This window comes from Castor canadensis, chromosome 7 (genome assembly GCF_047511655.1).
Source record: "Castor canadensis chromosome 7, mCasCan1.hap1v2, whole genome shotgun sequence".
Classification (NCBI taxonomy): Eukaryota; Metazoa; Chordata; class Mammalia; order Rodentia; family Castoridae; genus Castor; species Castor canadensis.
In genome coordinates, this window is record NC_133392.1 from 78,184,595 (window position 1) to 78,206,479 (window position 21,885).

At 40.3% G+C, this 21,885-nt stretch overlaps 1 protein-coding gene across 6 annotated transcripts; it reads right to left on the reverse strand.

Annotated features, from left to right (window-relative positions):
* Positions 1-416: 416 nt before the first annotated feature.
* On the reverse strand, positions 417-21,830 carry Ncoa4 (nuclear receptor coactivator 4). Of its 6 annotated transcripts, none has more exons than XM_074079417.1 (10): positions 21,693-21,830; positions 9,874-10,028; positions 7,895-8,035; positions 7,227-7,315; positions 6,886-6,994; positions 6,275-6,364; positions 5,424-5,567; positions 3,017-3,733; positions 2,199-2,339; positions 417-1,902 (listed from the first exon to the last, which is right to left on the reverse strand). In XM_074079417.1, exons 2-10 carry the CDS (start codon positions 10,012-10,014, stop codon positions 1,897-1,899), a joined length of 1,578 nt encoding a protein of 525 aa, XP_073935518.1. In that variant the 5' UTR covers positions 10,015-10,028; positions 21,693-21,830; the 3' UTR covers positions 417-1,896. The 6 variants fall into 6 exon arrangements, with proteins under 6 accessions (XP_073935518.1, XP_020015691.2, XP_073935516.1 ...); XM_020160102.2 differs by having other exon boundaries at positions 2,720-3,733; XM_074079415.1 differs by having other exon boundaries at positions 2,720-3,733; positions 21,619-21,750.
* Between the last annotated feature and the right edge of the window lie 55 nt (positions 21,831-21,885).

Below are 21,885 nucleotides of genomic sequence, written 5' to 3' on the forward strand. Positions count from 1 at the left end.
ACAGCAAAAATAAGGGATAGCTACTTGTTTTCTGAGTTTGTTTTCTTATCTATAAAATGAAATCACTTGTAAGTGTACTACAGGTGCACATACACAAAATAAATACTAAGCAACTTGGGACTTGTATGATTGGAAAAAAAGTTAAACTGGGCCATTTTTGGAGGCACCTAGTAAAAGAATCAAACCAACAAAAGTACTGAACCTTAGGTGTTAAGACCCATAGATTTAAAAGAAAAAAATGTGAAGAGTTTTCAGGAAAAGGTTGAAATGGAAGTAATTACCTACACTTTGCTAATTTAAGATTCATAAATTATAGTGAATAAACTGTTTGTTGACTGTATTAATAGAGATTACCACATTTATAGAACACGATAGCACATTTTGCAAGTTTTACAAATGCACACATACAACAGTGGTATAGCCTATATGCTTTTAATGGAGAGAAGTATAAAATGCATCAATGCAAAAGAATGTTTTACATACTCATTAGCATAGTGATTAATGTAAATTACATTTTAATAATGTAAAATACAGTGTACTAGACTTCAAAAAAGAAACCACAAAGTTTCCAGCAACGTAAGATGTTGAAAAGGCTCTTCAGGTTGTTTTTTACCCACCACCTTGACTATAATAATTCTTAATGGTATCTGAGGGGTATAAGAAAATATGAGGCTCTTTTCAGCTGTTGTTCTTCAAAGATTTCTAGTAAAGCTGTATGGTGATGTCATTGTGGAACACTGAAGTTTCCCCAAAAGTACTTCCAATAACATAGGCAGTTATGAGGTCTAATAGTTTTAAAGCCTGGAAGGCAGCTAAGTAAGATCTTATCCTAGAGAATTTTAAATATAAATCCCACTTCTGTCCTACAGAGGAACTTTTAAACCATGGACGTGACTTTAAGGATATTGAGAAAATATCAATAGTTTTCATAAAGTTTCAATAAGCAGCCCAAGGCACAAGTGTTTAAAGCAACCTATTCACTAAAATGTCACTGCATTATAATTTGGAGGTTCAGGAATGCTGTGCTTGCAGTGATAAGATAGACTGTAACCCTAGTTAAGAGCACCAGGTGTTCAGCTCAGTTTTCATTTACACAGGATACACTAGTAATCCCTAGGATAGTGAATGGTCCAAGTACTACATTTGCAACACATCTGCCTTTTTGCTATTACCACTGGGGCTCTTAAAAGCCTGGGTAGGTCTGTAGATTTTATTAGAGGCTAGGAATACCCTGAAAATGGTTTTGAAACAAGAATACTTCTCAAACAGGAAAGAATAAATGCAAAATTTGTAGTAGCTGGATTTTTTTCAAATAATGAAAAAAAAATGTAGAAATGATATGTAGGCTAAAGTATCTGGAAGTGTCAAAAGTTGCCAAGATTACTAATACGCAGTTTGATAAGGAAAAAAATACCCTATAAATTAACTGAACAGAATCATAATTTTGGACCACTAGAAGAAAGCCCACAAAAGCATCTCAAGAGCAATCAAAAGGTTAGTGAAGTTTACTAGCTTTACAACACAATTAACACACTTCTGATTATATAAATTACTCACTTTTAAAACTACAGTGTTCATGTACTTCTAGTATCAACCCAATTTATGGCGCTGTGGAAGCTGGTGAAGACCTACCCACCAAGATGCTGTATTTCTAGTACAGGGGTGAATTAGGTTAATACTTCTGTAAGAAGGAACTGCATCACCTCAGCATCAACAGCCTCTTTCTTACAAAGTAACTCATAGTTTGATGACTTCATTTCACTAATTCAAAATTAGGCAGGAAAGGAACTAAACTGGTCAGACCCAGAAATAATGATTTGGCAAACTGCAGTCACTCAGCTCACGGATGTATGTATGATAATCTGCAGAAAGCAGCTCCACTAACAATCCATTCCTTCACATCTATTAAAGAGAAAAAAAAGACCAAGATGAGTCACTTCACTGGAGAAAAAGGAAATTCCCACGACTAGACATACAATCCACTTGAAAATTACAGTGGCACCTTGAAAGGTAACTTTCAAGTAAGTCTACCTACAGATAAAGTTCAAGTGCAATACCTACAATTCTTAGGAGCTCCTCTCCCAACTGTGTATACAATTAACAGTAATATGGCTCCTTGGGCAAAGCATGACTTCATATGTTATGACAAAACATTTTATAAACAGCAACAATCTGAAACAATGGTGGCATGTACCCACCTGTAAAGGAGTCCGATATAACCACTTGTCTTTATCAACTTTAAGCTGCATACAGGCAAAGAGATCGCAAACTGCTGGGAGGCCGTAACAGTCTGGAGGAAAGTTCCGTTCCTCTTGTAGGGGTGAATTTAGAAATACTTCCTGCACAAAGACAAAAAGGGTAAGTTGCTTCATGAGAATTGGGAGGCGTAAGATTAACTTACCTCCCAAATTGTATAAAGAATAATTTAAATATTGGTCATTCTTTCTAGGGAAATGTTATCTGTATCCTGAATCTTTTGCACAAATACAATAAAACAGGCTGAGTTTTTTTCTTTCTTGCAGGGGTTCTAGAAAGTGCACAAATAACTCAGTCTGAATAATCATAAATCCTCCCTCCAGTTTCTAATATGACATAAAAATTACTAACCTCAGCCAAATTTAGCAATTAACATATTTAAGGATCTGGCCCATTTGCAAGATTCAGAATTACAGTAATTATAGTAGAACTCAAGCAGAACAATTCTGATGTCTGTGCTCACCTGGGCCTTTTTTCGAAGTAGCCACTTGTCTTCTCCAGAGGATAACTGGCTGAGGTTTCCCACCTTCTTTCCTGGCAAGACCCAGTCGGCAGTGTTAAAGGGACACCAGGAGGTGGTCATGGGGCTTTTAAGCTTTTGTTTGCCATCTCTGTCCATACTAGGCACTTCCCTGAGACTTCCTTCTTTACATACGGGCCTGATGAGCCACTCTGACAAAGAACTATTCCTTATGACTTGGAAGGAATCAGCAATTCTAGCAGGTGCTGTTGCCTTTGGTGCCTTAGCTTGTTCTGTTACCTCTTTTCTGGAAGGACAAAGCCACAAACTCAGGAATTCCTTATGTTTCCCAGGCTCAGGTTTGGGTTCCACAGGCATTCCATTTTTATCCTTTCCTTCTTTCTTCAGAAGCCATCTACACAGAGCTTCCTTCTCACAATTCTCATCACACAGACACTCTGCAAAGCTTGTGCAGGGCTCGTTGGCTTTGCACACTTCTTCTACTTTATATGGATCCTGATGGCTCTGGACAAGCCAATCCTCGGTAATCATGTTGGGGGTGGACAGTGGTTTCTTGGTCTCCAAGTGGTCATTCAGGCACTTCAGATTGCCCAGGTTTTCAATCTCCACACCTTTTGGTTGGTTACCTTGACAGTTGGTACAGGAGTCAGGCTTCACAAGCCAATCATTCACACTGTAAGGCTCCTGGAACACATGGAATAGGAGCTTAAACTTCTCACTGGTTTCGTGGCTGCCATTCTCAGGCTTCTCCAGCTTGCAGGGTTCCTGGGGAGACACCAACCAATCAGACAGGTCCATCTCATCTTGATCAAGGAGCTCTGGATCCTCAGCCTTTTCAACTTTGATGGAGAAAGGACTGGTGGTAGAATGGCTGTTACACTTTTGAGAACTTGGTTTTTCAGGAACTTCTTGTTGCTGATTCTTGAGGAGCCAGTTTTCTAAGCCCTTTAGATTGCCCCAGACATTGGTGAAGAAACTGCAGGGTCGGGCAGAAGTCTACATAAGATGTACACAGCATTAGTTTGCCAGAATAACTATATGACTACGTTTGCAGTCAGTCTTTATATTTACTAACTTGCCCAGTATTTTTCTAAATTTAAATGTACAAACCAAAGAGGCAAGGGATTCTCTTATACTATATAAAAATTCCATTTTCTGTAACTCGAAATCTAAGGAATCTAAGAAAGTACTTGTGACATTGTTTTTATTTAATTAGTTTCTCTACCTAATACCTTTATAGAGCCAGCCATGTAATCAAAGAAGTCTAAGAAACAAAAATACTCAACTGCCTTACTGATTAAAGAAACTAAAAAGCAAAATTAATGTTTTATGTCAAATTCAGAGGAAAAAAATCTTATAAATGACTACCACTATTAGAGAGGTTTCATGGTGAATAAATACTCTGCTGTTAGGAACATCAACTATTACCAATGTCCAAGAAAGCTAAACTAGCTATGTATCAAGTCTTAAAAAATAGGCAACACCATAATCTAGAATGCAACTTCTAGGAATTTACTCCTATGGAAATGATCAAGGATGAGCATAACTAATTGGCTCCTAAATGTTTACGGAAGCTTTGCTTATATCCAGAAAAACTTGAATCTAACTTCTAATCAATCAATGAACTGTATGTAAGGAAAGATTTTATGCAAGAAATTAAATGGTAGAAATATATTCATGTTATATATTGGTGGAGGGAAAAAAATCTTACCAAAGCAGAACTTATAGAATGATTTTTTTTAAAGTATGCAGAGAAAAAGTATATAAACAAAAATGTTTTAGTGTGTCTTCACTTATGGATTATGGGGTTTGTATATCTTTATGGACTACTTTTTAAACTATAGTGATGAGATGTCACTATTGTAATTAAAGAATTATTAAAAACATGTTTCCAACTGACGAATGGATTAAGAAAATGTGGTATCTATATACAATGGAATTTTATGCAGCCATGAAGAAGAACGAAATGTTATCATTCGCTGGTAAATGGATGGAATTGGAGAACATCATTCTGAGTGAGGTTAGCCTGGCCCAAAAGACCAAAAATCGTATGTTCTCCCTCATTTGTGGACATTAGATCAAGGGCAAACACAACAAGGGGATTGGACTATGAGCACATGATAAAAGCGAGAGCACACAAGGGAGGGGTGAGGATAGGTAAGACACCTAAAAAACTAGCTAGCATTTGTTGCCCTTAATGCAGAGAAACTAAAGCAGATACCTTAAAGCAACTGAGGCCAATAGGAAAAGGGGACCAGGAACTAGAGAAAAGGTTAGATCAAAAAGAATTAACCTAGAAGGTAACACACACGCACAGGAAATCAATGTGAGTCAACGCCCTGTATATCTATCCTTATCTCAACCAGCAAAACCCCTTGTTCCTTCCTATTATTGCTTATACTCTCTCTACAACAAAATTAGAGATAAGGGCAAAATAGTTTCTGCTGGGTATTGGGGGGGGGAGCGGGAGGGGGCGGAGTGGGTGGTAAGGGAGGGGGTGGGGGCAGGGGGGAGAAATGAACCAAGCCTTGTATGCACATATGAATAATAAAAGAAAAATGAAAAAAAAAAAAAAACATGTTTCCAGATTATGATCAAAAATGAAGCAAAGGCATAAACTACTGATGAGTAGCTAACCTTGTCCATTACTATATCTACCTCAGAACCAATAATGGCAGCCACATACCTGACTATTCTCCAAAGTCTGTTTTTGGGTAAGCCAGTCCTGGAGGTTGTTGCTGGGCACGTAAGGAGCCTGATGGCCACTGGCAGATTTGCTTCCAACAAGCCATTCGCTGAGAGGAATAGCTGTGCTACTGGATGTTGACTTCTGAAAGTCACATAAAAATCTTTGCTGCTTAACAAGGCAATATCAAATGCAATAGAATGGTTACCAGAAAAATAGAAAACTCATGCTAAGTCAGCTATTATGGACTCTGAGCAAGTCACATGCCTTCCCTGGGCTTCAATCATCATAATTTTAAAATAAGGAATTAGGTCATCTCTAAAGTTCTCCCCAAATGTCTAGGATCTCTTATTTACACTGCCTTTACAAATAAAACATCTCTATGAATTAGCAGATCCCTAAGAGAGAATCAATACCAATAAGATAGCTAATAATAATTTTCTATGAACTAATTGCTTCACTTTTATTTAAGAACTATAGAACTCAGGTTTTTTTTCTTTTGAGGGGACTAGGGTTTGAACTCAGGGCTTCATGCTTGCAAAGCAGGCATTCTACCACTTGAGCCACACAACCAAGTCCATTTTGTTCTCATTATTTTGGAGATGGAGGTCTCACAAACTTATTTGCCGGGGCTGGCCTCAAACCGCAATCCTTCTGATCTCAGCCATTCAACTATCTAGGATTACAGGTGTTAGCCACTGGCGCCTGACAAAACAACTTCCATTTGACACTCAATGCTTCAAGAGACTTATTCAGTTGCATAAACTATTACTGGTGGCCCTTTACAAAAAAACATTAGCAAAAAAGGAAATACAAACCAAATAATTATCAAAGACAAAATGACATTTTACCTGCTCTGGCATTGGCATATAACCTCTTTTCTCTAGGAAAGGTCCAAAGTTTGATGAACTAGCATGAGCCATCAGGTGCTCAGGAATTTGCTACAAAATGAAGATAACTTAATGTTATTTATGCTATGCTTTCCTACAAAAAAAAAGTAAACCACAATTTTAAATTTGAAAAGTATTAAGCAAAGGGTTATCATTTAACTAGAACAGTGTTCACACTAAACTCAATGACCTATGAATGATCCAATCTGAAAATTCTATATAATTTATCATATAAGAAACTGTCACTACAAATGGTAGCATCATTATTTTTAACAAGACCCAAATTAGACTGTTTGCTTCTTTACTAAAAACCATTTGAGCTACAAATTTTATCTTAGAAAATGTCAAAATATTTAAAGAGCTAAAATACTAATTCAAAGACTATCAATGAATCAATAACACAGTATAGGAACTGTCAGCCTAATGCTCTATCAACTTTATCAGAACAGGAAGCTTTTGAAGGTTACTGCCTCCAGAAAGTTACTACTCCTAACAAAACTTTTTCTAAAGACCATTTATAAGGCCAGACATGAGAAGCACACTATGAAACAGCTGAGATCACTATTACTCACAATGGTCTTGAGGGACCCAAAGGTGGTGATGGTCTGGCGCAGAGCAGTTGTGTCTGCTTCAAAGAGGAGGACAGTAGAATCTTCAGGCTTAAGGGTCAAACTGCCCAGTCTGGGAAAAATAAAATATGGCTATTTTTAAAGAATAGCTATAATTTTAAATGATTGCACTTTTCTAATTCAACCAAGGTAGAAGGCTTAATCACATTATCAGAAAGTATAACACTAAATATATAAAGCAGGGTGATCTTATCACAAGAAAAGTCAAGTTAAACCCAACATATGAAATGACTTACTATGCAAAAGTCAAAAAGCCAGAAGTAAAAAGTAAAAAGAGTCTTTACCTCTCCAGGCACACAGAGACTTGATTGGCTAGATCTTTGTTTTGGGTGCACTCCAGCTGATGAATAAGACAATTGAACTGACCCAATAACTACAAGAAAAAATGAAACCATCTTGCCACAATGATACTAAAAGGACCATTTATATCCAAGTTAGTGAACAGCATTTAAGTTAAACTTTTAGAGGTGTGGTAACACAGGCCTGTAATCCAGCTACTTGAGAGATGATCAGGAGGTTCGAGGCCAACCTGGGCAAAATATTAGCAAGACCCCACTGTCAACAAACAAGCCAGGCATGGTGGCTCGCAACTACAGTCACAGCCACAGCTGTGGTCCCAGGTACAATTATGAGCCCATCTACAACTGTGGTCCCAGTTTCGTGGGAGATAGCCACAGCTAGGAGGATTGGGGTCCAATGCTAAACCCTGGCCAAAATGCATGACCCTATCCAGGAAGTAACTAAAGCAGTGCTAGGGTGTGGCTCAAATGAAAGAGCACCTGCCTAGCAAACGCAAGGCCCTGAGTTCAAACCCCAGTACTACCCCAAAAAAATTTTTTAATGAAAAATTAAACTTTTATCTGATTTATATTAATCATGCACTATAAGGACATTTAGAAACCAGAAACCATACTCAAAACTGTTACCGATCCTAGATAATTAGCCACCTTACCCAATAAAGCTGCTGAGCCTGCTGCTGAAGTGTCTCCTCTTTCAGCTGATAGATGAGATCTACCTGTTCATACAGCCACACTTCACGGCTCCGAAGGCATTCCAGGTGACGACTTATGCAACTGTGAATCTGAGCTTTCACCTAGGAAACATATGCATGTTAGCCTCACCAGTGTTTTAAGCCCAATGAACACTTCCCACAAAGCAATGAGGGTTTTAAGCTTTTGTGGGTCAGAAATCTTTTTGATTATACAATAACATCCATGCAATGTCTTCCCAAAAAAAAAAATGCATATATTCAAAATTTTGCCTAGCCAGACAATGGTGGCTTATGCTTGTAATCCTAGCTACTTGGGAGGCTCAGATTGGGAGGATCATGGTTTGAGGCAAATAGTCTCAGAAACTCCCATCTCCAGAACAACCAGAGCAAAATGGACTAGAGGTGTGGCTCAAGTGCTACAGCATGTGCTTTGTGAAATGTGAAGCCAAATTCAACCCTCAATACCAAAAAAAAAATCAGAATTTGTCTAAAATTTTACCAAAAAGCCCATCCATGATCCATAAAGCCCTATGAATCTGAGTGAAGAAACCTACTCAGAAAAGTATAAGACCAGGTGTTAGTGGCTCATGCCTGTAACCCTAGCTAATGAGGAGGATCACTGTTCAAGGCCAACTTGCACCAAAAAAAGTTCATAAGACCCCATCTCAATCAATAGGTAGGCATGGTGGTACACACCTGTCATCCCAGCTACCGCTTAAAATAGGAGGATCACAGACCAGACCACCCTGGGCAAAAAGCGAGCCCTATTTCCAAAATAACCACAGCAAAAAAGGACTGGAGGCATGGCTCAATAGGTATAGTGCCTGCCAATCAAGTGTAATGCCCGGAGTTCAAACCTCACCCCCCCAAAAATAAAATACCAAACCAAAAAGAAAGAAAGAATATACCTAAGCTCTGAAATCCTCCTTCAATACTCCTCTTCCTAAGATCAGATTTATTTTAGGTATGCTAAAGTAATCAGAAGAAAGCATGCCAGGGATACTAATCCCCCTCAATTTTCCATATAATTTTAAAATATGGATTTACAAGCTAACCAACAAATGACAACAGGAATTAACTTAATGGCCAGCTCTTACCCCCTTTTCCCACATGCATGGGATGACCAGTTCATTTACAGTAGTCCAATTCAGTGAAGACATATGCCACCACATGTCAACAACTAGAGGACCATTACGGTGGACAGTTATTAAGTAAAATTATAAACCAAATGTTTCTAAGAGCATAAACAACTATTCACATGAGGGCCAAATACAAAAATTCCAAGGGAAAAAACCATCATTCACGAGAATCCTCGTAAGTAATTATATCATAGAACATATTTTATTCCTATATAATAAAGTTATGTTTCAAAGTCATAAACTACTTGGTATATTCACCAACAGAATTGGAGCTAACAAATTTCATTCTGGCTTACAGAATGACAAAGTCATTTATAGAACCAAAATCATGCCACCAAGTTAAAAGATAAGGCATGCTGAAATGTAGTTTTTCCTTTTTTTCGTGGCGGGGGGCTACTGGGGTTTGAACTCTGGGCTTCACACTTGTTATAAAGGCACTTTACCACTTAAGCCACACCTCCAGCTCCTGAAGTGTAATTCTTTACACATCAAGAGAATGCAGCTAAGCAGAACTGCTTACTCCTTTTGTCATTTTCACTGAAGACAGTGCTTAGACCACACAAAGTAATCAAAAATGCATACTGAATGGAATTCTCCAAGGGGGTACAGTTTCCAGACTCTTCTGGCATCTGCCTATTTTCCCATGGGACCAAAGGCACCAAAATGCCTGGCAGCTGACTAGGGTTAAATACAACATGCAAGGTATGGGATTAAGCTTTTTTGGTTGGAACTAAGTAGCCAAGTCCTTGGCCGTGCCCTATGCTGAGCCCATTCAAAGGAAGAGAAAAGTACACATCACACCTCTCGCAAGTTATCTTTAATTTGCTGTTCAGCCCGGAGAACTCCACCAATAGCAAGCTCCAAGTCCCTCCGTGCATCACTACACCTCAAAAGGGGTTCTCTATTACTGGAGCAGCCACTCTGGTCCTGGGAGGTGTTCATTTTGCTCACTGTTCCTTAAAAAGAAAAAAAAAAAGCAACATAATTATAATTCAAAAACACCTTTCAATCATCACTCAAATGATGATTCCAACAGATCCCATTACTATTTAGACAACTTTCAGCACAGGACCAACCACAAAGGATACTCTTCATAAACACTGCTTCCTCCCTCTCTTTTCCCCTCCACCTCTGTTTCTGTTATAAAATTCTGTAAATCTACTTTAGGGACACTTTACATGTGAACATATATTTCTGAATAGTAGTCCTGAGTCAACAAGACATATGTCTCCAAAAATGTTCTAAGAACATTAGCTAGAATGTTAAGTTTCTGAACTGAGGAGGATGTCATTCAGTGGTAGAAGTGCTTGCTTAGCACATATGAGGCCGTGGGTTGGATACCAAGCACTGCCAAAAAAAAAAAAAAAAAAAGAAGGAATTTAAATTTTTTTCTATTTATAACGTACATGAGGTCATATGAGGTATGTGTTTCTCTGTATATGGAAATATCTGTAATTACTTTGCAAATAAACTACTAACCAATAATTTGATAACAGTTTAGAATACCATTTGTTTAGAACTGGCATTTGCCTAAATTTATTAGGAAGATGGGGTTTTTATTTTTAACTGAGAAAGAATGTAAGAATGACTTCACAGCTAAGAAATAATTTCATGTGATTTGAATTTTTTATAGAAATCAGTGTGGGTAAATACAGAAGGTTCTCTAACAAGCTTAGGGTAAGGAGAGATAAGAAACAGAGTGGCAAGAAAAGCACATACTGATATAGTGAGAAGAACAGAAGGGTTTCAATAAAGCTTGACAAAGCTCACTGGAAGAATAATTTGCTGTTCATGTTGGCAGATCCAGAATCAAAACACTGTTCTAAACACTTAGAAAAAGCAAGCAATGATCTCTGTAGCCCAGAACAAGTTCACTAAGTCCTGTGTGTAAAGTTTTTGGCAGCATATCCCTGTTTTCCCTAATTACTTGGATGCAAACATAGAATAAAGATGTTAAAGCCAGAGATAACATGGGACTGTGACAAAAACAGATTCTAAAACAATTTCTATATAGCTATTAAATCTTATAAAACAATTACAAATTATTTGCACTTAAATGGGAAGAACAAGGCAGAATTTCTTTTTTTTTTTTTTAAGGATGGAGCTCTTCCACTGAAAGCAAGCACTATATAAGTGAGCACTGTGCTGAGTCTGAGGGAAATTAACTTACAGGCTATGTGACTGCATTTATAGTACGGTATAGCATTTATGGCAAATCTTTCCCATGATTATTAGACTGAAATTTATTTCTGGGTAACATGCTTTGAAAAGGGACATTTAGAAACAGGAAAGAGGCCTCAAAACCATGAAAACCTTCTCCAGGAAGGAAGGCTGTTTGGTCTAGATAAGAGAAGTCTCTGGAAGGACATGATTACTAGTCTCAAATATTTATTTTGACCCATCGAATAGAAAAATTAGACTTCCTCAGAATAGACCCAATGTGGGAAAAGGATTAACAGGAGATATTTTAAGCAACTCATGAAAGAACTTCCTAACATTCCTGAAATCAACAACCTCAGCAAAGCCAGCTTTGAATTTCCTACAAGAAATTCAAAGTTTAATAAACTTTCTAACTTTCATTAGCTAATTCTGTTACCTCAGTCTGCTTCCCCATACTGATCTACAAAAGGGCTTCCACAATTGGATTTGCAGGAGGCCTGTGGGATTTTTTTCTAACCCTGGAAAAAGCAGCTGTGGTTATTTTGCTGCCTATGCTTCACATGGTAAGTAGCCTGTGTGAAGCAGAGCATGGTGTGCACTCAATACACACTGTACAACTTTGGAAACCACCTGCCAACCCCCCAGGTAAATAAATGTAGGAAGGTTTAGCGAGCTGGAGTGTCACCTCATTGCCATGAGTAGCCTCATGCTGCACCTAAGTCAGCCATGTAAGGCATGCTTAGCTGTCTTTCAAATGCAAGAGCCAACTATCTCCACCTGAAGTCCACTTGTGTGGAATGCCACAACACCTGGCACCATGTAAATTTCACAAAATTAAAATGTTTCATAAAGTCAAAAAAAAACCAGGGCTCTGGGAAACAAACTGCACACACTGCAGAATATACTACTAGAACCCTAAAACACGTCTTCTCAATTCAATCGTAAGCCCTATACAACTGCCCCAAAAGAGACTATGGGCCAAAATACACACCTTGGATTTCCCCTTATCAGCTATGGGCAGAATGTAGCATGAGATTAAAAAGTTACAAAACTGAACCATATTTTTTTCAAATTAAAATGAATATTATCCTTCAAAACAGTCATCTTGCTAGAATAAGGGTCTTTGGAGCCCAATTATCAGCCACTAAGAAAACCTGCTTCATGTCTTTATGGAAAGCCTTCTGCTGCTCTTAGCTCTGTCCCTCCTCCTCCTTCCTATGGAGCAGTCAGCGTCTACATTCCTGGTTCCAAGAAAGGAGCTATGTGCAAAGGCTTATACTCTATACTGTGATGAAGAGGAACCCCTTCAGATCTGCAATCAAAACTTCTACCACACAGGTGAATATGAGTTAATGCGTGAACCAGCTTTATGAAATAAAGAGACTTGCATGAGATACTAAGTTCACATAGTCATTTTCAACAATAATTCACCACTTGTTTCAGGATCAAGAGCCAGCATAGCAAGCATGATGATTAACAGATCACTTTGGACTCTGACAAAACTAAGGCCATGCTATGTCTACACATTTGGGATCCCTGAGCTGGTAACTTAACCTCTCTAGGTCTCACTTTCCTCTGGAAAATGGAGATGACAGTAGTGTTGATGGACAAAATTACAACTTCCAGATCTTAACTGGCTTTTTTCTTTAAATCTGGAATTGGGCAACACTATTCCATAAAATAGAACAAGTGTTCCAAAGGGCTGAGCAAAAAAGATTGGTTTTATAAAGAAGGGATGAAGTTACATTCCTTGCCGGGAGGGAGAGGGAGATAGACCAGAAACAGAAGTTACTTCTTTGGGGTAAGGACTAAAGCAGAGGAAATTATTACCATGCCAACTAAAACTGATTTCTGGGAAATTTGGCGGTTCTTTTTCTGATTTCTTCCTCCTGATTTCTTGTAAGGTCATCAGAAAACAACTTAATTTCAGCTTGGTAATGAGAAACTTTGGTGTGAATGACTCCATTTTGACTTTTAGCCTGGTCTAGAGCAGGACCTTAGTCCAAAGCAACGATCTCCTGCAATTTTTACTAACAATAGCTACTTGTGGAAGATACATTGAGGTTAAAGGGAGACATCTGCCTATGAGTACTTGGACCCCAACCCCTGAATGATGTTACTTTTTAACAATTCAGTTATTATTATGTTTTGATGAGGGAACCTCCACTTTCAGAGTATAGAAACAAGGACCAAAACTGGCAAAGGCTTTCAAGTGAGAAGGTCCTCACTTTAGCCATTTATCTGTACTATGACCTTGGGCCACCATTTTGCCCTTTTTGATCCTAACTTCCTCCTTCATAAGTAAGCATAGCAATATAGACTCATTACTTAAGGATAAGGAAGTAGTGCTTATTTAATAAATAATACCTCCCCCATCTAGTCTCTAGACAGCATAGCAAAAGACAAATCTTTTTAATGGCAAAGTTCAACGGTCTAAGCCTTCTAATATATGCCAAGTAGGTACACATTTACCTGTTTTCTTACCAATACAAACATTGGGGCAAACTAACTCTAATTCTAAAAGTCAACTTAAAAATTACTGAACATATTCTTTTATCTTCCCCATCATAATCCAAACTACTGCCTTACAGCCTTCAAACAAGGATTACCTTAAATGCTGATTTTATAAGACAAAATTGTTTTCTAAAACTTCCCTGTTTCTTGATTCCTGTCCTGAGTTTTGGAAGAGAAAATGTAAGGGAGGGGGAGAGAAACACATCCCTCAAATAAAAGAAGCTGGAGTTTTCTTAAAGATTTCTACAAGCCACACATGTCATTCTTTGACAATGCTTTTGCACAAAACTAGTTATGAAATCCAAAGATCTTGGAACCAGAATTGAGCAAGTAACCACAAATTAGCCATATGATAACTGTAATTTAAAGGTGGAAAAACTGCCGGAGGTGTAGCTCCCAGCTTGCTTCATACACTCGAGGCCCTGGGTTCAAGCCTCAGCACCAATAAGAATTTAAAGTTGAAAAAGCCCTTAGCTATATCTTTAGTTCAGGACCCACACTTCACAGATGATGCCTAAGGCCCACATAATTTAAATGACTCTTTTAAAGGGTCACAATCATAAGAGGTAAGATTTGGGTTCCCAATGACTAGACCTGTGTTCTATCCCCCAGGTGAACTCCTCCTTTTAGTGTATTGTATTGTCACCTATAAATTGATTTGCCAATAGAGTTTACAATTAACATTCCACTGCTTCACTACTAGAATGTTTTCCATAACAATTCTCAATCCATTTTCATAGTCCTCAAATTATAACCCGGTTTTCAAATCATCTGCCCAGGATAACATCAAAAAAATACACAGCACCCCGGGTTGTCATGATAGGCAAATAAATAATCGAAATACTGCCAGCTATAGCAAGTAGGGCGTACTGGAGCAAGAGCCCTGTCTTCAGATGCGTGTAATCACAGGTCCTGAGAGTCTGAACAGTGGGACAGATTACCATGCCCTACCCTCGGCTCTCAGCTTCTCTGCCCCTTGCCACCTGCCCACCCCCAACAAACACCTCCACTTTTTACTTATTTCCCTGGCACCCGCACCACTGGTTTAAAAAGAAGAAAAGCCAAGCCACAGCACATATATGTGTTCTACGGATTACTAAATTCGAAATACTGCCCAATTTGGTAATCTTTGGTAAGACAGCCTACATTAGACCGTGTGTACAAACTTGCAGTAAAACAACGGCGTATTTAAAATCATTAACGGATACTTGGCAAGTACTTGAGGCACTTCCTGACATGACTCGCTCTTCCTTCTGTCAGTTAAAAGAATAACGAAGGCTGTTTTTTGAATCACGCTTCATCGGCCGAGCCCGTTCCAGTTCCCCTACCGGGACAAGCAGGAATGCGCAGCCCGCGTCTCGGCGGCTCGCCCAGAACCGCACAAGCAGACGTTAAGTGAAGAGCTCGCCACAACCCGCAGACCGGCGCTCTCCGCGCTCGATCCCTCCACCTCCGCCAAGTCACTGCGAGAGCAGCCCCGCACAGCGACCCGACAGCCTCCACACAATCCTACCACGCAATGACAACTAAGCACGGCTTTCCTGGTTCAAAAACTAGAAAACTAGCGGCAAAATTAGGCAAGAGCACAGTGACTCATGCGGCTTTCCAGGCTTCTCGAGGCCTTTTCTAGGAACGGCGGCGGAGGAACCGTCGGCGGGTCTCCCGGGCACAGGCTCGCGTCCGCTAGCTCCCGAGGGGCGCCGGAGCCCCGGGACGCATGCGCGCCCCGCCAGAGCCAGCCCTGCGAGGCCCCGCTGCGCCCCTGGCCTGCCCACGTACCTCTTAAGCTGGTTCGCCAACCCCTTCGAGCAGCACGCCGCTTTACCCCCGGCCAGCGTCCCTCACGTCCCCGAGCCCGTGGGTCGCGCCCCACCCCGCATGCGTCACACGGCGCCCCTCCCCCCCACGAGCGGGAGCGCGCACGCCGGGATGAGACTTGAGTCACCGCCCCTTAGCGCTGGCAACCTCTCCCCTCCAGTCTCCTCTCTCTACCCCCACGCGGGCGGCCAATGCCCTTCTCTAGCCTCTCCTCCCCACCTGCTCCACGCCCCCAACAGTCAGCACTGGCTTTAAATGTCCTGCTGCAAATCGCCAGAGAAATACCAAACGTGGGGCAGTCAGAAGGCTCGAAAGGACACGGTGGACCTAGCTGGGTTCAGCCCAGGGCTTTTGTGGAAGGCTCGTCAGGCATCCTTTCACCTCTGACAGCTCTACCTTGTGCTCGCATAGGTCTGTCTCTCACAGTCTCTGCCTCTCCGTCTCTTTCTCTCTGTCTCTGTCTCTCTGTGTCTCTCTCTCGCTCTCTCTCGCTCTCTCTCTCTCACACACACACACACACACACTGCAGTACTGCATGTTTTTCACTGAGCAACTAACAAACACCCAGCACAACCAGGCGCAGGATATAGCAATGACCACCACATGCCTACCTGAGTGACTCTGTAATACAGAGTAGTTAAGATATGCACTCAGCCCGACTGCTGGAACAAACGTGGCTCCCCCATTAGGTGCCATGTCCTACCTGCCAAATGGGATGAAAATGGACTCAACTCGATGAGAAATACTGAACTAAGATAGGTAAAATGGGTAGAACAGTGTCAGGCACATAGTACCACCTGTCTGAGGATGATCAGGCTCACGGTATTTCTAGTTTTCCTTTTTGTCTGACAATCCGTATAGCTTGTATATTCAAGCAGGCTAGGAAATGAAATCTAGACATCATTATCATTCCCTTTCAGTCAATTTTTAAATGTAAAATACTTGTCCTGTCTATGCATATAAACCTATTTTTGTGACTATATTAAGAGTAAAGCAAAATCGCCTGGGAAAACGCTAAGTGTGAGCATCCTCAGTTAAGTGTCCCTGAGACTGCACGTGAACAGAGCTGACAGACCTGCCTCCTTTGTCACTGAAGAACACTGTTTCAGCTGCCCCAATACAGACATCATCAACACAATCCTCTAATTCCAAATACCTTCTCTGGATAACACACTTTGTGAAGATACAGAGGAAACTAGACAAACTTGTCAATGATGGGAAGTTAAAATTGTATGTTCCTTTGTACTTTATGTCAATGGTCTTAATTTAAGACCACAGAAGATCAGAATGTGGGACTGCTCTGATTCTTGACATCAGTTATCTTTCAGCAAACTAAGAATTCCTTCTTTCTGGCTGTTCCATGAATAGTCCAGTTTTGTTGTCTTATCCAGCTTGGCTCCCTCAGGTCTCTACCAGCAACGTCAGTTACTTCTTTTAACATGACTTTCTGCTTTTCAAGTCACCACCAGTAGCAGGGTTTTCCTGACCATAGAAACCCCTCATTCCTCAATATAGAGTTGGTTGCTGCCTCCTGCATGCCCACTGTAATCTGCATAGGTTTCAAGCATGACTCCTGTAACACACTACCCTTACTGTTACATGCCTGCCTCTTTAGCCTGAGAGCACCCTGAAAGAGGAAAGGAGATCACATCTTATTTAGATGTGTACACCCTAATATGCTTGGCCCTGAACTCAACAGAGGCTTATACATTTTTGATTAATGGATGAATGGATAAATGATAAAATGAATGCCCAATAAAGTATATATCTGCTATAAACATAATCAACTTGTGTCCTACTAAGGCCGGTATTATTAATTCAGGAAGGTGATTTAGAAAAGGAATTCTACCACAATTATTTTTCTTTTATTCTTTTTTTGTGGAGTTGAAGCTGGGGGTTGAACCCAGGGCCTTGCATATGCCTAGGCAAGCACTCTAATACTTTAGCTATATCCCCAGTCTATGTTTTTTTTTGAGACAGGGTCTCACTATATAGCCCAGGCTGGGCTCAAACTCTCAATCCTCCTGCATCAGCCTCCCAAGTACTAAGATTACAGCACTGTACTACTATGCCAGGCTTAACACAATTACTATTTTTCTTCAAATAAAACAAAACTGGCAAGGGTGTTGCCACTCAAGCCATGATCCTAGGATAGTGTCTTTCAGGCTGCCAGACTCACAAAGCTCAGTCTCACAGATTCACAAACAGAAACAGGATTGTGAGCTAAAAGGAAATGTTTGCTGTATTTACAGCCAACCTGCAATTTTTTTCCCTCAGATTTTGCAGAGCTACAGAAATTCCAACTGACATCAACAAAAGTTTGGTAGGCTTTCAGAACTGGGGCCATGCCCTAACTTCAACTTAAACTTTTTGTCCTAAGAGAGTCCAGGACAGGAAAACATGTTACTTATCTGACATCTCAATAATAATCATCCCTGGTTTTATATGGTAATATCTTGTGGTTTTCCCCACAGAAGAAAACAAGAGATAAAATATTATCCTTTCTCTAAACCCTGAGGGAGTGGCTATAATTCCAAAATAAAACTCAAAACATACCTGACATTATGTTCTTTTGAAAGCTGTAATTGTCAAGAATTAAAAGACTGAGCTTCTTACCTGACCAAACTGACAAACAAGCAAAAACCTTTGAACCTATTTGTCAGTTATTCACTCTGTTGTTGAACCAAATTGCCATGTTTATGGAGCACTCAAGGTAATGGTGGATAGGAGAAATCTTAAGCCTCATAAGTGCTTCAAACATAATCCTAGTCCCAAAAAAAGAACATTTTGATTTCACCACACAAGTTAAACAAAATCAGGAATGACAACTTGTGATAAGAATAACTAAGAGCGCACAATGAATCACTCATGCCAGAAGGTAAGTAAAAGAAGCACCCTCAAAATAATTTTTTTGCTCACTTTCAGTGAATCCATCTAACTCAGAGAGTCTGCATGCAAGACATGCTAGAATTGGAGGCATGGTAGGCTTGACTGTAAGCTTATAAATGACAACTACAATGTTATGATTTAACAATAAAAGACAAGCTCAGAAGGACGAGATAACAGCTCCTCTAACTGATAAGCATAGAGACACAGTACTACCAATGCTCTTGCCAAGGCAAAACTTGATCCCCTTCTAGCCTAGGCCTCCATATTGTTCTAGGTTGAGCAATGTATTATTTACTAATAGTGAAAACAAAGCTAAGATGAAAACCTTGAACAAAAATTCTAGAAGAGCTAAAAAGCAACAGAAAGAATAATAAAAATGCTATGAACATCTATAATTCTCTCATGAAATGGAACTTAACTACCCAATGCATAAATATTGGTGGCCTTTTTTTTTTTTTTTTTTGAGACAAGGTCTTGCTATGTAGCCCAGGCTGGCCTCCTCCTATCTCAGACTCCCAAATTTCCCCTTTTTATAGTCACTTTAGGGTTTCCTTTTGCAAGCTAACCAGATATGAACAGAGGCACTGAATCCACTGTCAGCACCGGATAGGAGGAATCTTAAGCCTCATAAGTGCCCCCAAACACATTCCTCATCCCAAAATGAAACATTTTGATTCCATTGCACAACCAAGTCAAGAAAAATCAGGGATGACAACTTGGAAAGTGTTCTCTGAACCAGTAACATATTCTAGGTACATCCTAGAGTAATGTCTTCATTCTCTGAAGCTGGGCATATTTTATTAGAAAGAATTGATGATTAATAATAAATATATGTAAAACACTTAGAATAGTGCCCGAAACATAGTAAGAGCTATACAGGCATAAGCTATTTTTATTACTTTTAATTAAAAATGGAATATGATACTGAAGACAATTTATTATGTAGCTCATCAACTTAATATGTCATTATCACCTCTCTCTGGGATTCCTGCAGAAATCTCACATCTGCTGCCCACTCCTCCCCTACTCTTCTCCTCCTTGCTGCTCCACCAGCACAAGGATGCGTCTGCCTCAGGGCCCCTGTGCTTTCTTCCAGACCTCACATCCAAGCCTTCACTTCCTCATCTGACATGTAGAAACCATTTATTTTCTGATTCTCCCCCTTCAGAAAACATATTACAAGATAAGTTCCACATGGACAGGAACTTTGTCTCTTTGTTCACTGCTATACATATAGTAGATGTTCAATAATTACTTGTTGAATGAGTAATTTCAGTAAGTATTCACATATAGTATAGTCTATATGTGTCAAGACTTTTTCTTTTTTTATAATTCCCTCATTTCACCCTCACAAACCTTTAAGGTGGGTATTATCATCACCTTTAAAAAAAAAAAATCACTGAAGCTTGACAACATTAAATATATTACCTACAGTCACAAGCTTCCAGGTAGAAAAGCCAGGATTTAATCTCAAGTCTGAGTCTAAAGTCTCCTGCTACGCCAGTATTTTGAAGAGCTCTCGTTTAAGTATTAAGGCTTATGTATTCATTCAACAAGTATTTGAGGGCATAAGCTGATCCCCTACTGTGTTCTGAGGATACAATGGTGAACTTGACACCTAGAGGAGAATTTGGGTCACTAACTCATCAATCAAAGGCAGAAAATACTAATTCTGTGAAATACAGACCAGCAGCGACTGGCTCTAATGCCTTCCTATATGCTAATGTTAAAGAAGGAGAGGAGTAGAAATCACTAAGAAGAGGCTCTCAAATGGAGACGGGATGTGTCAGAATGGCCTATGGAGTTTCATGAAATGCCCACACAAGTTCCAGAGATTCTGGCATAGGTATGTTGATTTAATAAGATGAGGTGGGAACAGGAAGTCCTGTGTGATTCTCAAATGCACCTCTGAGAAGCACATATTCTTTCCTGGCATAGCTCAATGTGTTTTTCCACTTTTGAAACTATTTATTTGCCCAAAAGTAATAATGCAATTGTAGAGATTTATTTAGACATAAGCGATCATAAAACTTTAAATGCCTAGGACTGTTCCAAGGATAAAGGCACCATGGAAGAAAGAAAAGGAGAAGTAAAATGTAAGGAATATTACTAGGCTATACTTCACACATCATCCCTCTCACCTCTCTGAACAATTCTGCCAGGTAGAACAATCTTTAAAAGGGCAAATCAAGTAACTTGCTTGAGCCACAAAAAGTAAATGAATCGCCCGCCATTATAAGCATCAGGGAAGTCTTCTGAGATTCTGATATACTTTCTAGTTCAGAAACATCACAGTGATAAAATGAGCCAAGTATGACTACCTGTCCCATCCTCATTCAGGAAATTAACTCCAGTTCTAATTACTAAGTGGGTGAGGGAAAGTTAAGTGCACCCAAAAGCAATTACTACCGGTTACTAAGGTGAACCTTACCTGACCAGAAAATAACACAAAATGGCCTGGTTACCAAAAGAGGGAAAGAGAAGACAGGGGAGGGAAGGAGAGGGGAGAAAATTAAAAAGAAAAACCCCTGCCTTGGGTCAGATAAACTCTAGCACTCTGACTTCTGTCATTCCTGACTGTATCCTCCATGTTATACCCCACGGCACTTAAGACTATATATCTCACAACCAGAATTTAGTTCCAGCACAGTGACAGTGTGTCCATTTTTTTTTTCATTGCTGTATCCTCAACATTGCTGTATCCTGAGCACACCGCACTGAAAAAAATGAATGATGGTAGGATGAATCAATGAGCAAGTAAGCTCTCTCTTCTCATCTGCAAAGAGAGATAATCAAGCTACTTTTCCCGATTGGGGGAAGAATTAAATGGGATGTTAAGTAACACTGAATTTGGTACAAAAACAAAACCACCATGTTCTCTGTTTCCAGCTGCCGGCCCCTCGCAATGGATATGCCCTGGGCCCAGCACTGAAAACAGGCCCTGTCCCTACCAGAAATCCACCAGAGGCCATCGTAAATTTGAAGCGGTCACCCTGAAGCTGGGGTAAGGACTGACAGGAGGAGGTCTCCTCGCCGCCGCCCCCGGTGAAGTCAGGCAGGAGAAGGTGGCCCGCGACCCGCGAGTGAGGGGACAGGACAGGCCCGAGACCGACGCGTGGAAGGAAAGGCCGCCACCAAGGGCAGACCCGGGCCCAGCGCACCAACCGTCCTCGCGCTTCCCCTCGGTCGCGAGTGAGAACAGGAGACACGCGTTCCTCAGCCTCCGCTCCCCTTCTTACCAGCTCGGAGCGCTTCTTCTCGCAATCAGAGAGGACCTTGGACGTGCAGACACCAAAGGACACAAGCTTAGGGCCCAAGGACAAAGTTATCGCGAGAGCACAACCTGCCACCCACGCCTCTCGCCACATTCTGACAGTCTCGCGAGATATCTGCTGGGTCAGCCCAAAAGTCTTGACTGCCCCCTAGAGGATT